Source organism: Labeo rohita, unplaced genomic scaffold, assembly GCF_022985175.1.
Source record: "Labeo rohita strain BAU-BD-2019 unplaced genomic scaffold, IGBB_LRoh.1.0 scaffold_1792, whole genome shotgun sequence".
In the NCBI taxonomy this organism is placed as follows: domain Eukaryota; kingdom Metazoa; phylum Chordata; class Actinopteri; order Cypriniformes; family Cyprinidae; genus Labeo; species Labeo rohita.
In genome coordinates, this window is record NW_026127992.1 from 1 (window position 1) to 14,153 (window position 14,153).

The 14,153-nt window shown below is 36.1% G+C and overlaps 1 protein-coding gene across 3 annotated transcripts; it reads left to right on the forward strand.

Annotated features, from left to right (window-relative positions):
* The first annotated feature begins 7,377 nt into the window (after window positions 1-7,377).
* On the forward strand, window positions 7,378-11,088 carry LOC127158938 (uncharacterized). Of its 3 annotated transcripts, none has more exons than XM_051101885.1 (5): window positions 7,378-7,653; window positions 7,929-7,985; window positions 8,414-8,713; window positions 8,939-9,211; window positions 9,642-11,088. In XM_051101885.1, the coding sequence occupies exons 1-5, from the start codon at window positions 7,584-7,586 to the stop codon at window positions 9,662-9,664; spliced, it is 723 nt and encodes a 240-aa protein (XP_050957842.1). In that variant the 5' UTR covers window positions 7,378-7,583; the 3' UTR covers window positions 9,665-11,088. The 3 variants fall into 3 exon arrangements, with proteins under 3 accessions (XP_050957842.1, XP_050957841.1, XP_050957843.1); XM_051101884.1 differs by having other exon boundaries at window positions 9,998-11,083; XM_051101886.1 differs by lacking the exon at window positions 7,929-7,985 and having other exon boundaries at window positions 9,998-11,086.
* Window positions 11,089-14,153: the final 3,065 nt, after the last annotated feature.

Genomic DNA, 14,153 nt, shown 5'->3' on the forward strand with positions numbered 1-14,153 from the left:
ATTTCATTATTTAAATATCAAGGTCATCGTCAATACTGGTATATCACAACACCCCTATTTAACACGATAACGACATTTCATTATTTAAATATCACGATTATCGTCAATACTGGTATATCACAACACCCCTATTTAACACGATAACGACATTTCATTATTTAAATATCAAGGTTATCGTCAATACCGGACATTTCATTATTTAAATACACCCCTATTTAACACAACACCCCTATTTAACACGACGACATTTCATTATTTAAATATCACGATTATCGTCAATACTGGTATATCACAACACCCCTATTTAACACGATAATGACATTTCATTATTTAAATATCACGATTATCGTCAATACTGGTATATCACAACACCCCTATTTAACACGATAATGACATTTCATTATTTAAATATCACGATTATTCAATATCGTATATCAATATTTCATTATTTAAATATCACAACACCCCTAATTAACACGATAACGACATTTCATTATTTAAATATCACGATTATCGTCAATACTGGTATATCACAACACCCCTAATTAACACGATAATGACATTTCATTATTTAAATATCAAGGTCATCGTCAATACCGGTAATATCGCGACACCCCTAATTAACATGATAATGACATTTCATTATTTAAATATCACAATTATTGTCAACGCTGGTATATCGCTAATTAACACAATAACAAGCCACCCCTAATTAACACAATAACAAGATTTCATTATTTCAATATCACGATTATTGTCAGTACCAGTATATTGCGACCCCCCTAATAAATTAAACTAATGTTTCTAATATCATGATTATCATCAATTTTTTATATTGATGATAATCGTGATATTTAAATAATGAAATATCATTATTGTGTTTATTAGGGGTGTCACAATATACCGGTATTTGGCAATATTTGAAAATGAATAGTACACATATGATAATGTGATACATCATAATCCAGTGCCAGCGGCATTATGGAGTGCTAAACGCTCACATGTAATTTGTTTTATTTATATTCAACACCCGAGGGCGCCTTTGTGCAGAAAGTGAGACTCATAGGAGTAATAAAACTTTCCAGGAAATCCCTTATATGGATAAAAGCATCCAGTTCTCACTGTAGCTGAAGCATAATGAGAATCAGCACACAATTACAACACTATGTGTTTTTTCTGTGTTCTTCAAGTCATGTCAGGAATTTTTGTGTGGATTGTATACATTTATATTGCAATTCTAATCGACATAGCCTTTATCACTGTTTATACTATGGGGCTGTTAGTTGACACAGCTATAACGCAAGTTTGAAGTAAAAATATGTAGCTATTCTCATAAATTGTCTTACTCTGACACTGTGCTAAACTAAAAACAGTTAGCATTTTAGTCTCTTCTGTTTAGTGCAATTGTTCCTTTTGTATGCAATGGTTTGATTCATTGGTCAAAAATTTATTTTTTTTTTAATTCAAGAGAGATTTCTATAGATATCACATATATATTATTAGCGCAAATTTTTGAAGCCACAATAATCATGTAGGTTGTCACATTTATCTCAAAAAAAACACACACACACACACACACACACACACACACACACACACACAAACACACATAATTAACTGACTAAAAGGTCAAATCTGCGTTTCTCACATACTTTTCAAACCGGGCTGGGGTTGAGCACCTCGAGTTTTATTTTAACTTCCAGAGATGTGGAGACATACACATATACTGGCGTCTGCATTACTGTCACACCTCTGCGTCATCGCCTTTCATCATCCCAGCGCTCACAGACCTGACTCATGGATCATGAAAAAATGTGTTTAAAAGATCTCGCATTGAGGCTAGACACACACCTGCTGACGCCAGTTTGAAAGCCTACCACTGCTCTTTCTTTTAAATGGACATTAGGTGGTGAGCCATCACCTCGCTGTGTCAAGGCGTTTGTATTGATTGCTCTCTTGTGTCACCGTAGGACCTGGTCATTTCTGACGCAACTGCAGTGACGGCCTCAACCCCCCCATGGTCAGTCTGAGCAGCCTAGACAAACAGAGATGGGGTAGGAGGGAGAACTAAAAACAGTGTGTTGTTTACCAACTGATAGCGTACAAGCCCACATTCCTTTGGTTAAGATAACAGCAGAGCTCTGGGAAGCAGACTGGGATCGGAGCCAAGCAGACAGGGACAGGAAATACAATGCATGTAGAAAATAATTAAATTGAATACTTCTCACATTTTGCAACCTTAAAATGCCAAAATTTAAATCAGGTCCCTGGTGAAAAAAGCAGCATATGCTGGTAGGTATGTTTTGATGCTGGGATGCTGGTCAAGGACCAGCATCAACCAGCAAAGGACCAGCATAAACCAGCTAAGGACCAGCTTAAACCAGCACCAAAACATATCTAACCAGCATCCCAGCATCAAAACATGCCTACCAGCATATGCTGTTTTTTTCACCAGGGGTGTGTTAGATGAGGAAGACATCCAAAATGTGCAGTGATAGACGGTCTCTGGGACAGGTTTGAGAAGCACTGCTTTCATTTTTTTTCATCAGTATACACTCCATATTCCATAATTACGAAGGAATTATCATTATATTTCATATAATGAAATTAGCCAAAACTATTCACACCCCAGTTTGGCAGTAAGGCAACCTCATGTTTTTGCGGGTATGATGAGGATTTTTTTTTTTTTCCATTCTTCTTTGCAGGTCTTCTCAAGTTCTGTCAGCCATTTTCAGGTCTTCTTCATAGATATTTTATCGGGTTTGTAGCATCTGGACCAATCAGACATACAGTTATTTGTTACATTTAACAAATAATCTTTAAAACCAACAACCCAGCTATATGCTGGAGTTTGAAGACAACCCCCCAAAGCAAATAACACCCCAAAAGGGCTTAGTTGCCACGGTGACTATCTGATAAGAGGTTTTATTGCTTCAAGGAATGCACATCTGCCCATGCTACATTTGCCATAGGAAAGACACAATGCCTATAGACATAGACTCTTTCCTATTTATTCACAGACAAACCTTTCTTTGACCTTCCTATCACACATAGCCCAGGTCATTGTGTACAGTATTACTGCATTGTATTTTAATTTTTGTCTGTTGTATTCGTATTTGTCTTTCTACTGTTTTATGCATGCGTTATGATAGATGACTAGTAGTATAACCCACCTATGTCATGCTTGGACTCTTTGAGTTCGTATTTTAATGATCTAAAAGATGGTGTAAATTAGATGTTGATACCTTTGCAACATGTTAGTGTTTTAAGAAACCTTAGTAGTTTTGCATCAACACCCAATCGAATTACATATGCAAAACACCATGCTCACAGACAAAGAGTCGTAAACTTTCCCTCCAAAGGTGAAATTTACCATTGGTTCATGGACCTCCAGGAGGTACAGCCTCCAGAGAGTTTAAAGGCATCGACCCCTCTCTCTTCTTCTCTCTTCTTCACTTTCTCACTCGTCTGCAACATCTTCCGATTGCTGCCCGTGTGGAGGAACCCACGGGGAGCCGGAGCCAGCACAGGGCGTGCCCGGCGGGCCCGACAGGCCCAACATACAGAGCTGTGGCTCTCGACCACAAAGAGCCAGACAGTTCGACCTAACCCTGGAATTCATCTTCATGACTCGCCTCAGTCAGTCAGTGGTTCTTGGAGAACCTAAGAAGATGAGCTAGAACTCTTCAGGACTTCCCTAAGCGTGCGCCAGGCCTTGCGGCCTTGTCTTTCCATTCCTCAAAGATCACAGGACTTCAGCTGGGTCCCTCTCAGCTCTTGGTTCTTCTTCACTTTTCACATGGGAAGAAACTCCCAGTCACCAACGAGTCAGGACATCTTTGGAATTCATCACTCTTCAAACCCGGAAGAACGTGATTGCAATTCCAAAACCACCAAGACTTTCAGAGACTGCATTTGGACACTTGTTCGACGACCAAGGCAATGCAAGTATCGTACACTTAACTAAACATACAGAGGTTTAGTATAAGCTGTAGACAGCACTGATGGTTTCACAGCAGGTGGTTAACTGACTTTTTTTCATAGTTTCATTTCCTTCTCTCTCTCTCTAACTGCTTCTCACTGACCATTCCCCCATGTATGAGTGATTTCATGTTTGTTTGTTTAGATTAGTTATGTGTTAGTCCTTCGTTAATAAACTGTTGTGCACATATTACATGAGTTTTGATTCTGATTCTGCCTTGCAAATTAATGTCCCTTTACGATTCCGATTCGAGCTACATGCTCTAATGCAATGGTACTTTAAGAAAGTTATTTTCTGTGGCCAAGAAAATATAATTTCTTAGAGTTGATATAAAGATTATACTGAATGTTCGCTGAGCGAACAGATTAGTTGATGGAAAATTGATTCTGCTACAGTTACTACTGGCAGCTGATATAAGTAATTGTAATTAATCATAATTAATTGTAATTATTTATATACATTTCCCTTTGAGCTAAATTTGCGACAGGTTCAAATCCAGGCTCTGGTTGTCTCACTTTAGGACATTCATAGAGTCATCCCTAACTCTTGCTTTTCAGTCACCTTTTTTTAGAGGTGTGTTCTCACTTGGCAGGTTTGGTTCAAGATGAACTCTAGTGCAAATAAGATGAACTAAGCAATTAAGCTCTATCTCAAAATATATGTCATAAACGTCATATTCTTATACGTCATATCCTTTTGCTGTTCATTTTGTATCTTTAGGTTTAAGGTTAAAAATGACAGTGTGAATGCTAAGTGAACCAGTAACTTAAATGTATAATTTTCTGTTTTGGTGTGGACCAAAACAATCAAGAGAGCCCAGCTACAAGTGTAAAAACATCCTAAGGCCTTCATTCACTGATTGCTCAGATTGGCTGGATGGCCAACTCTAATGCTGGGTACACACCAAAAGATTTTTACAATCTTATAAGATCTTCAAAATGTGAGAGACCACAAAGAATCCAAAAAGAGACCAAAAAAATCCTAGATTTAACCATTTTGCTCCTATAGTGTGTAGTGTGCCGCGATGTGACAAAGACAGTACACCACACACCAACAGATTTTCAACCAGATTCCTGACTGTGAACATGGGAAATCTTGCAAAATTCTCTCAAGACTTGAGAATAAATATGGCGGTTGATAGGAAGGAAGAAATTGTGATGATAGTGTTTGTTGACAGAAAATTCACAGAAAAAAAGAAAAGCCACAAATCGACAAGCCGATCTTCCATCTCTGCTGTCCAAATCCTTTTGTGCTGTGCCATGACTGCGTTTGTTATGAGTATTCTGTCAGCTTGCTTTCTGATTAGATATTGTTTAGTTTCACGTGATAATCTCCAGATTGTACGCACATTTTTCTTCGGGGTTCCCCCACACATCTGGATTTCTGATCGGACATACTTAATGATTCGCAATAGAATATTTACTATTTGTGATCAGGACGCCTCCAATGTTCTTCTGAACAGATTCAGTCACTCTTAACACACCTCACAGCACAGGAAAATCTGATAAGATAATCTTTAGAACCACCAAGATAATCGGGACATTATCTAGGATTGTCGGAAGGGGAGAAATCGGCCCAAAATCAGCCTGATTATTTTGTGGTGTGTACTAACAACTTGCGTCAGCGCAAACCATCTTTTGGTGCCAAAATTGTACTGTCAGGATTCACTAAATATGTGCAGTGAAGAATTAGTGCTGAAAAGGTATGTACACAGTTATTTTTGTGCTTGACCTTATCGAATATGCATTTGTAGGAGTTTCCCTTTCAGAGGCAAAATGTATGGGAGGAGAGCATTAAAATGAATCACGCAATGCAATTTACTAACATTTGCACATGTCAAATTACTGGTATTTATGGCATTATTTAACAGCCAAAAAAAGCATGTCCTAAAGCAGGCGATAATTTGGCTACTTAGGGTAGATTGTGCTGGTCATTATGGAAATGATCTGTCTGCATCTGTGTTCTTTATTGTGCGCATTGTCAGTAAATCACACGCAGAATTTCCCCTCTCATCGGCGCTTTTATGGAATTGCGCTCTAACGCTGATTTGCCCTGTTTAGTAAATCTGACACCTGTTTGTTTCTAGGTCTTCTATTTAAGAATTATGGAGGCGACTGTTCATTTGGAAATCTTCAATACATCAGAAATTGTTTTGTAGTCCTCCCCAGCTCTTGACACTATCCTGTCTCAGAGGAGGCAGTTCCTTTGAGCTGATTGTGATTCTGATTTGCATTTGAAGCTGTAAGTCCTTATATGCACAGGTATGTGCCTTTCCAAGTCATGTCCACTCAATTTGCAGAAGTGGACTCCAATAGTTTGTTTTTTAACAACACCTCATCAATCTCGAAGTTAGACGTATTGGCGGCACTGAATGTAAACAATGCTACAAAATGGAACTTGCTAATTTTGGTGATTATTACTCCTGAAAATTGTCAATTATTGTTGTGTTTGGGGCTATATTAATTGGTCGGACCAGGAAAAACATTTGGAGTACTATAGACTGCCAAAAGTAGGACAAATCAAGGAGTAGAGTGCAAAAAACTGTCTGAGGAAAGAAGTTGGCCAAACTGAACCAAGATTTCCAGGGCATGCATCTTGACAACATTCGTGTTTGTTATTTTCATTTCTTATCAGGTAGATGAAATGTTAGGCTGATAGGCCTATCTCACAATACACATGTCATTGATGAGCTGATGCTGTGCCACTCTCTCCCATCCACAAACCATCTGATTATAGCCTCCAAACCTTTGTAATATTTAAGGTCTTCAGTTGTATATGGGCTTGGCCAAAAACGAACTAGTTCACTATGTCAGAATTAGAAATTGTAAAAGAATTGACAGGTCTTCAGTCCAAAACAAAGGAGCCAGCTTGTACTTATCTTTAGCACCTATTAACTTTAGTTTGTCAAAATATTGCAGCCTTTCCTGCTTACTAAGTCCTTCTCTATATGATTAAGCAGCTTCCACATATTTGGTTTAGACAGTAAAAATTAGTAGAACGTCTTCAGAAGTACATTCACAGTGTAATGCTGTTGTTTACATCTGAGTATCTCCAATATGGCCGTGCTATGGCCTACATGCAAATGCTCTATCAAAGTGTACAAGTATACTATAGATGATCCAGAGAAATGGGATGCACCTGAGCTAATTTTTAAAGTGTCATAGCAAAGGGTGAGAATGTGGTATTTTTGGTAACCTTTTTAATAAAATTTGCAGTTATCATTATTCAGTTTTTTCTTTTAATTTTCTGAATGCAAATACTGCAAATTGAACTGATCAAAATTGCATTTTCCACCTTCTTTACAATTGTCAATTACAATTGGTCACATTAGTTTCATTCTGCCAGCTAGATAAAACAACAATGACCAACAACACATCACACACTGCCAAACTGCAATCTTCTAGCAGAAAATGCTCTCACATGACAGTTGTGGTTAGCGAGACAGGATGTCAGCATTTTCATGTTGGAGAAGAATATTAAATGATTTTAAAAATACAAGTGTACAACAGGTTTCCTGCTGAAGGAATCAATAGGAGAACAGACAAGCGAAAAAATACATTTAAAGGTGAGTGAAGAGAAGTCTGATCTGAGATTTGCAGCGATGGCAGCATTTAAGACACTGATGGTGGTCGTCCTGCTAAGCATCTTTGTGGCAGGAAGTCAAACAAAAGGTTAGTTCAAATACCATTATTTTAATATGATACTCTTTAAATCTGTACATTAATATTTTGGCCTTTTATTCTAGTATTTTCTTTGTGTCATTTGTTAATAGATGCCACTTGCATTTGACACTGTATCTGCTTCATGGTGAAAATCATGGTCTTGTTTAAATCTGCTAAAGCTTTAATATTTGACACTTACATTTGAGTAATGGTAATTAACTGGAATTAATTTCCGAGCCTCACATTAACCTGTTACTAACACGCTGTGCCACTAACTGTCCTAGGAGATCAAGATACTGTATCACATCAGAATCAAGCTTCTGTGATTGAAAAACTGACAGGTCAGATAATGTACACTTTTATTTATTTATTTATTTAATTACCATGCCATTTTTCATGAACAGGAAACACAAAATAAGAATTGAAACTCTTATAAAATAATTTTCAAACCAAATTCCGGTGAGAAACCCTGTTTATAGTATCTTATAGAATCACCATTTTACATACATTAGATGTTGTAAACCACCCACTTAGATAATACCGCATCTATTATGGTTATCAAAAAAAAAAAAAAAAAAAAAAAAAAAACATTTTAAAAACCTTTTAAAAAGAAATTTTTTTTAAAAGTAAAAAAAAATAAAACAAAAAAAATTTTAATAAAAGCAAACCACAATTTTTCAATCCAATTCATTTTTTTTTTTTTTTTGACAATTTAAAATGTTTTATTATTGTTGTTGTTATTTATTTATTTATTTATTTATTTTTGCAGTTTTCACAGAGCAGACCTTTATTTCGGGCAGAAATGTGGCTTTACAGTGTGGCAATGTCAATGATGTCAAATGGAACGAATTAATTTATATTGTCTGGAACATCAGCCTGCAAGGCAGAAAATGCTGGCTTGGTTTGTCACCCAAGCTGGACAACACATGTAATGATGGAAAGAGGCTGTACAACACCTCAGATGGAGTTTCTTTATTCATTCCCAAGATTTCAACAGAAGATGAAGGATTTTACTGTTGTGATGTATCATATAAAGGAGGAAGCTATGCTGTAAATGTGTCTGTAAACAGTGAGTACAAACACAATTTATTGTGAAACTACTGCAAAAACTGAAAATGTTTGTAGTGTACATCACTGATAAATTCTACGTGAGGATCTTACATCTCTAAAACTTTGACTGTAGTCACGAACCAGTGATGACTTTAGTTTGTTATACAAATAGTATTTAAAGCTAAAAATTAAGCAAATGGTATTATACTGATGAACAAATTAAATGAAAGTTCTTTGTTTTTAGTTAACCAACTTTCCACCAGGCTGGAAAGTGAAAACAGTCTAAGGATTGCTATCTGTAGTTCCACATCTAAAAAGACAGAACCCACTCTTCATTGGGAACCTGCCTTAAACTATTCCTCCAATAACAGTTCTGTCAAGGATGGCAAATCTTTTATAGTGGTGAATCGATTATATCTGCCGAATACGGTCAACATCAGTGAGCTCACCTGTGTGGCCACATACAAATCTGAGTCCGGCTCTGTGCAGCAGAAGAGCACACTTCATTTCACAACAGGTTAGTACACTGTATTTGAAAAGAAACTGTGAAGTGGATCAGTAGTAAATTATGTTTCTCTCATGTTGGTTGGATAGAGACCATTGGTCAAAAGACATCAGCTCTCTCTAGAGATGCTAGATTAGGTTCAAGTCTAAATACTCAAAATACTAAATTAGGAAAAATCTAGGGTTACTAACTTAAAGCGAGTAAGTTTTCCAAGCTGTTTAGCCACCAGTGATGCTGAAAAAGACCCCAGCAGTGGGAGGAAACCACTGCATCGAGGGCATGTGACAGGGGAGGCAATGTCCTTCTTATCAAGCAGTGGCACTGGCCAGCTTTATGACCATAAAAAGTCAAAATCATCATGATTAACTGCTCGTCACCATAAGCGGAGACCATGCTCTGTGTAACTTCCCATTCTTTTTCTCTGCTGTCATTACATACACAGGCTCTCACATGCGTGGAGTATAGGCCTACACACACACACACACACACACACACACACACACACACACACAACAGCATGTCAAGATACCATTCATCTGAAGTTTATCAACAGGAGCAAATCTAACTGGACGAGGAGCTTTAACTGCAGTATGTGTGTATCACTGCCAGTACAAGTAGTTACTGTTTCACAGACATTTATAATGCATTTACTTCTTGGTAGTTCTTTAAGAAACAACATGGTTGCTTAACTTGTATGTGTTGTAATGAGACTTTGAGAGTAACATGAGTGTGACTGCACAGCTGTACAGCTCTTCACCCATTTGCTGGTTTATTTTTATTTTTTTATTTTTTCTACAGGAACAACAATCAAATTTTGTCTTAAAATGAAGGAAGAAACACCCACAGAAATATGAAGAAATTTAGACGATAAACAGGATGTGGATGGCAAAAACAGGCATGATAAAGTGAAATGGAAGGGTGTGTTTACCTGAGAATTGCTGACATTATATTTTAACATAGAGCATTTGTTTTGTTTATCTTATCTGAAATGAAGATGCGATTCAATTTTTGGCCTCTGAGTCAACAAATAAATTATTAGTATTAAAGTACAAACATTTTGCGTGTGCTATCTTTCTTTTGTATAAATGCCACAATGAAATTTTGTTATATAATGCAATGATGTTTATTGGAGCAATTGTAAAACCAGCAGTTATATGAAGATGTCTTACAAAAGTCCACAAATTCTTTTTAGAAGAAATAAGAATGAAACTGAGGTGCACTGTTCCAAAAGCTATTCAGGTCTTCTGTTTCCCTTTATTTATGGCAATCTGATGTGATTTTATTATTTGCACTTACGCAATAAATTCCAAAGCCACTATTGTGCGTGTTTGAGAGAGAGAGAGCGAAAGAGAGATTATATCTGTTCAGACTGAGGTCAGTTAGCAGCATTACTCACCAGGTAGCTCACCATCAGCGCTTTATTCAACTTGTATTGATGAACTCATTTATGAAGTCACTCAACAGTCTTAACATTTCAAACCCTGCACCTACTACCCACTAGCTGAAAACCAATTCAGCTGAGTCTGAACCATGAGTGTAAGTGCATGTCATCCTATGAAGCTGAAGACACTGTGGTATAGTACTTAGTAAAGTGAGCTAGCAGTGACTGTAGTCCAGGACACTGTGACTTTATGGAGGGTCATGAGATTCACCGAAGACAAGCCTAGGTTTGTTTATACTGAAAGGGCCTGAACAATGGGTTTTACGTCATGGGAAAGCTGGATTCATTAATTCACGGCAGCTTCCTAGAAAAATTAGACAGGAACAAATATTCTGAAATCAACAGCATGTTACAATAATATTAGCATTTAATGCAGATAAGCATTAAGATTGCAAAATAAGATAAAATACTGAATTATAAGTTACAAAATGTATACAACAGAACTGCAAAATAAAGTTGTGATTTTAATATATTTACCAGGAAGGGTATGCTGATTCATTAAGATCTGATCATTTGACAGATAAAAGCTAAACCTAATAAAACTGTAAGAGAATTAAAAGTTAAAATTACACCTTATAAATACAAAAGCCTGAAATAAGTAATGACTATTAGAAAACAACAAAAAATATTGTTAAAAGAGAATATCAATAAAAATCTATATAAAGAACTACTATTTTGAAATATTAAGAAAATTAAAAAAAAAAAAAAAAAAAAAAAAAACAAAAAACAATTGTATGTGTGCAAATTATATAATATCCAAAGTACACACTTCTAGTAACTGTGCAGTTAATTTTCATATTGTATTTTCAGAAAGTTGTGGAATATTTGTTCTCTCTCAAATTTGTTACTACTGAAAAACAGTAATAGATAATTTCATTAGAAGGGTTATATTGACCTATTAAGATTTTGCTTACATCTACATTGTAAATATATTTTTTGCTATTTTATTAAAAAAAAAAAAAAAAAAAAAAAAAAAATAGAGGTAAATCAATAACAATTACATTTTTAACAATAGTTCAAGTGTAATTTATGAGATTTTGAATCTTTTTTTTTTTTTTTTTTTTTTTTTGTGTAAAAGGCAAAAGGTTGATCATTCTGATTTCAAAGTTAAGGATTCATTAGTTTGAATATACATTGAACCAAACACTATCATAACATCTTAGTTGATAATTCAGTATACTTTATTTTTTACAAAACATCCCATGTTTCGGTAGTGACTGCACATTTTCAGTAGTCACAATACAATCTCACAATACACATGTCGTTGATGAGCTGATGCTGTGCCACTCTCTCCCATCCACAAACCATCTGATTATAGCCTCCAAACCTTTGTAACATTTAAGGTCTTCAGTTGTATATGGGCCAAAAACAAACTAGTTCACTACGTCAGAATTAGAAACTGTAAAATAATTGACAGGTCTTCAGTCCAAAACAAAGGAGCCAGCTTGTACTTATCTTTACCACCTATTAACTTTAGTTTGTCAAAATATTGCAGCCTTTCCTGCTTACTAAGTCCTTCTCTATATGATTTAGCAGCTTCCACATGTTTGGTTTAGACAGTAAAAATTAGTAGAACGTCTTCAGAAGTACATTCACAGTGTAATGCTGTTGTTACATCTGAGTATCTCCAATATGGCCGTGCTATGGCCTACATGCAAATGCTCTATCAAAGTGTACAAGTATACTATAGATGATCCAGAGAAGTGGGATGCACCTGAGCTAATTGTTTAAGTGTCATAGCAAAGGGTGAGAATGTGGTATTTTTTGTAACCTTTTTAATAAAATTTGCAGTTATCATTATTCAGTTTTATGATATTCCGATTCACGAATACGTGTAAGTGAGTGTATTTTGCCGTTTTAAAACCTTTATAAATGATCTGGATCGTGATCTATAACGTGAGATGGGCGCCGCCATGTTTGTTCGCGCTGCCGTTCAGGGAGTCCTGTCAGCCGGATTTACAGCACGTAAATTCACCAGTTTCTCCCGAAATAAATGGAAGTAAGTAGCTGGTGAAGTGGGAAATAAATGGAGTGAATTATATCATTACTTATATGTATATGTAATACTTTTATCTGATATAAATCAAACACGTCGGCAAATTATACTTGAATGGATTGTTATTGCTGCTTCCATAGACATCCGTGTGCATTTTACAAACTCTGAATGTATTATTTTACTAGTACTTATGTGTATTTAAATTCCTAAAACCTAAAATAAACGTTAAGTCCTTGAAAACACTGCACAATTGTGATTATATGACAAGCGCAGCACGCGTCTCTCTGTGGCTCAGCGCCAGACAACGCGCGAAAACACAGTTTGAATTTGGCAGTTGCGTGACGTCACTGAACGTTCTAAATCCCATATGTGGGACCGTACTCCCAGGGGCACAGAAAATAGAATCCCATATGTGGGACCGTACCGCTCAAAGGGTTAATTTTCTGAATGCAAATACTGCAAATTGAACTGATCAAAATTGCATTTTCCACAATTTTTTTTACAATTGTCAATTACAATTGGTCACATTAGTTTCATTCTGCCAGCTAGATAAAACAACAAAATTAGCTAACAAATATGACCACCAACACATCACACACTGCCAAACTGCAATCTTCTAGCAGAAAATGCTCTCACATGACAGTTGCGGTTAGCGAGACAGGATGTCAGCATTTTCATGTGGGAGAAGAATATTAAATGATTTTAAAAATACAAGTGTACAACAGGTTTCCTGCTGAAGCAATCAATAGGAGAACAGACAAGCGAAAGAATACATTTAAAGGTGAGTGAAGAGAAGTCTGATCTGAGATTTGCAGTGATGGCAGCATTTAAGACACTGATGGTGGTCGTCCTGCTAAGCATCTTTGTGGCAGGAAGTCAAACAAAAGGTTAGTTCAAATACCATTATTTTAATATGATACACTTTAAATCTGTACATTAATATTTCAGCCTTTTATTCTAGTATTTTCTTCGCTTCATTTGTTAATAGATGCCACTTGCATTTGACACTGTATCTGCTTCATGGTGAAAATCATGGTCTTGTTTAAATCTGCTAAAGCTTTAATATTTGACACTTATATTTGAGTAACGTAATTAACTGGAATTAATTTCCGCGCCTCACATTAACCTGTTACTAACACGCTATGCCACTAACTGTCCTAGGAGATCAAGATACTGTATCACATCAGAATCAAGCTTCTGTGATTGAAAAACTTACAGGTTAGACAACATATGCTTTATTTATTTTTCTTTATTTATTTATTTATCCATTTTTCATGCATACACTCTTAAAAATAAAGGTGCTTCACGATGCCATAGAAGAACCTTTTTTGTCTAAATGGTTCCATAAAGAACCTTTAACACCTGAAGAACCTTTCTGTTTCGCAAAAGTTTCTTTGTGGCGAAAGAAGGTTCCTCAGATTATAAAAAGGTAAGAAAGAGATGGTTCTTTAAAGAACCTTTTACTGAATGGTTCTTTGTGGAATAAAAACTGGTTCTTTAATGGCATTGCTGTGAAG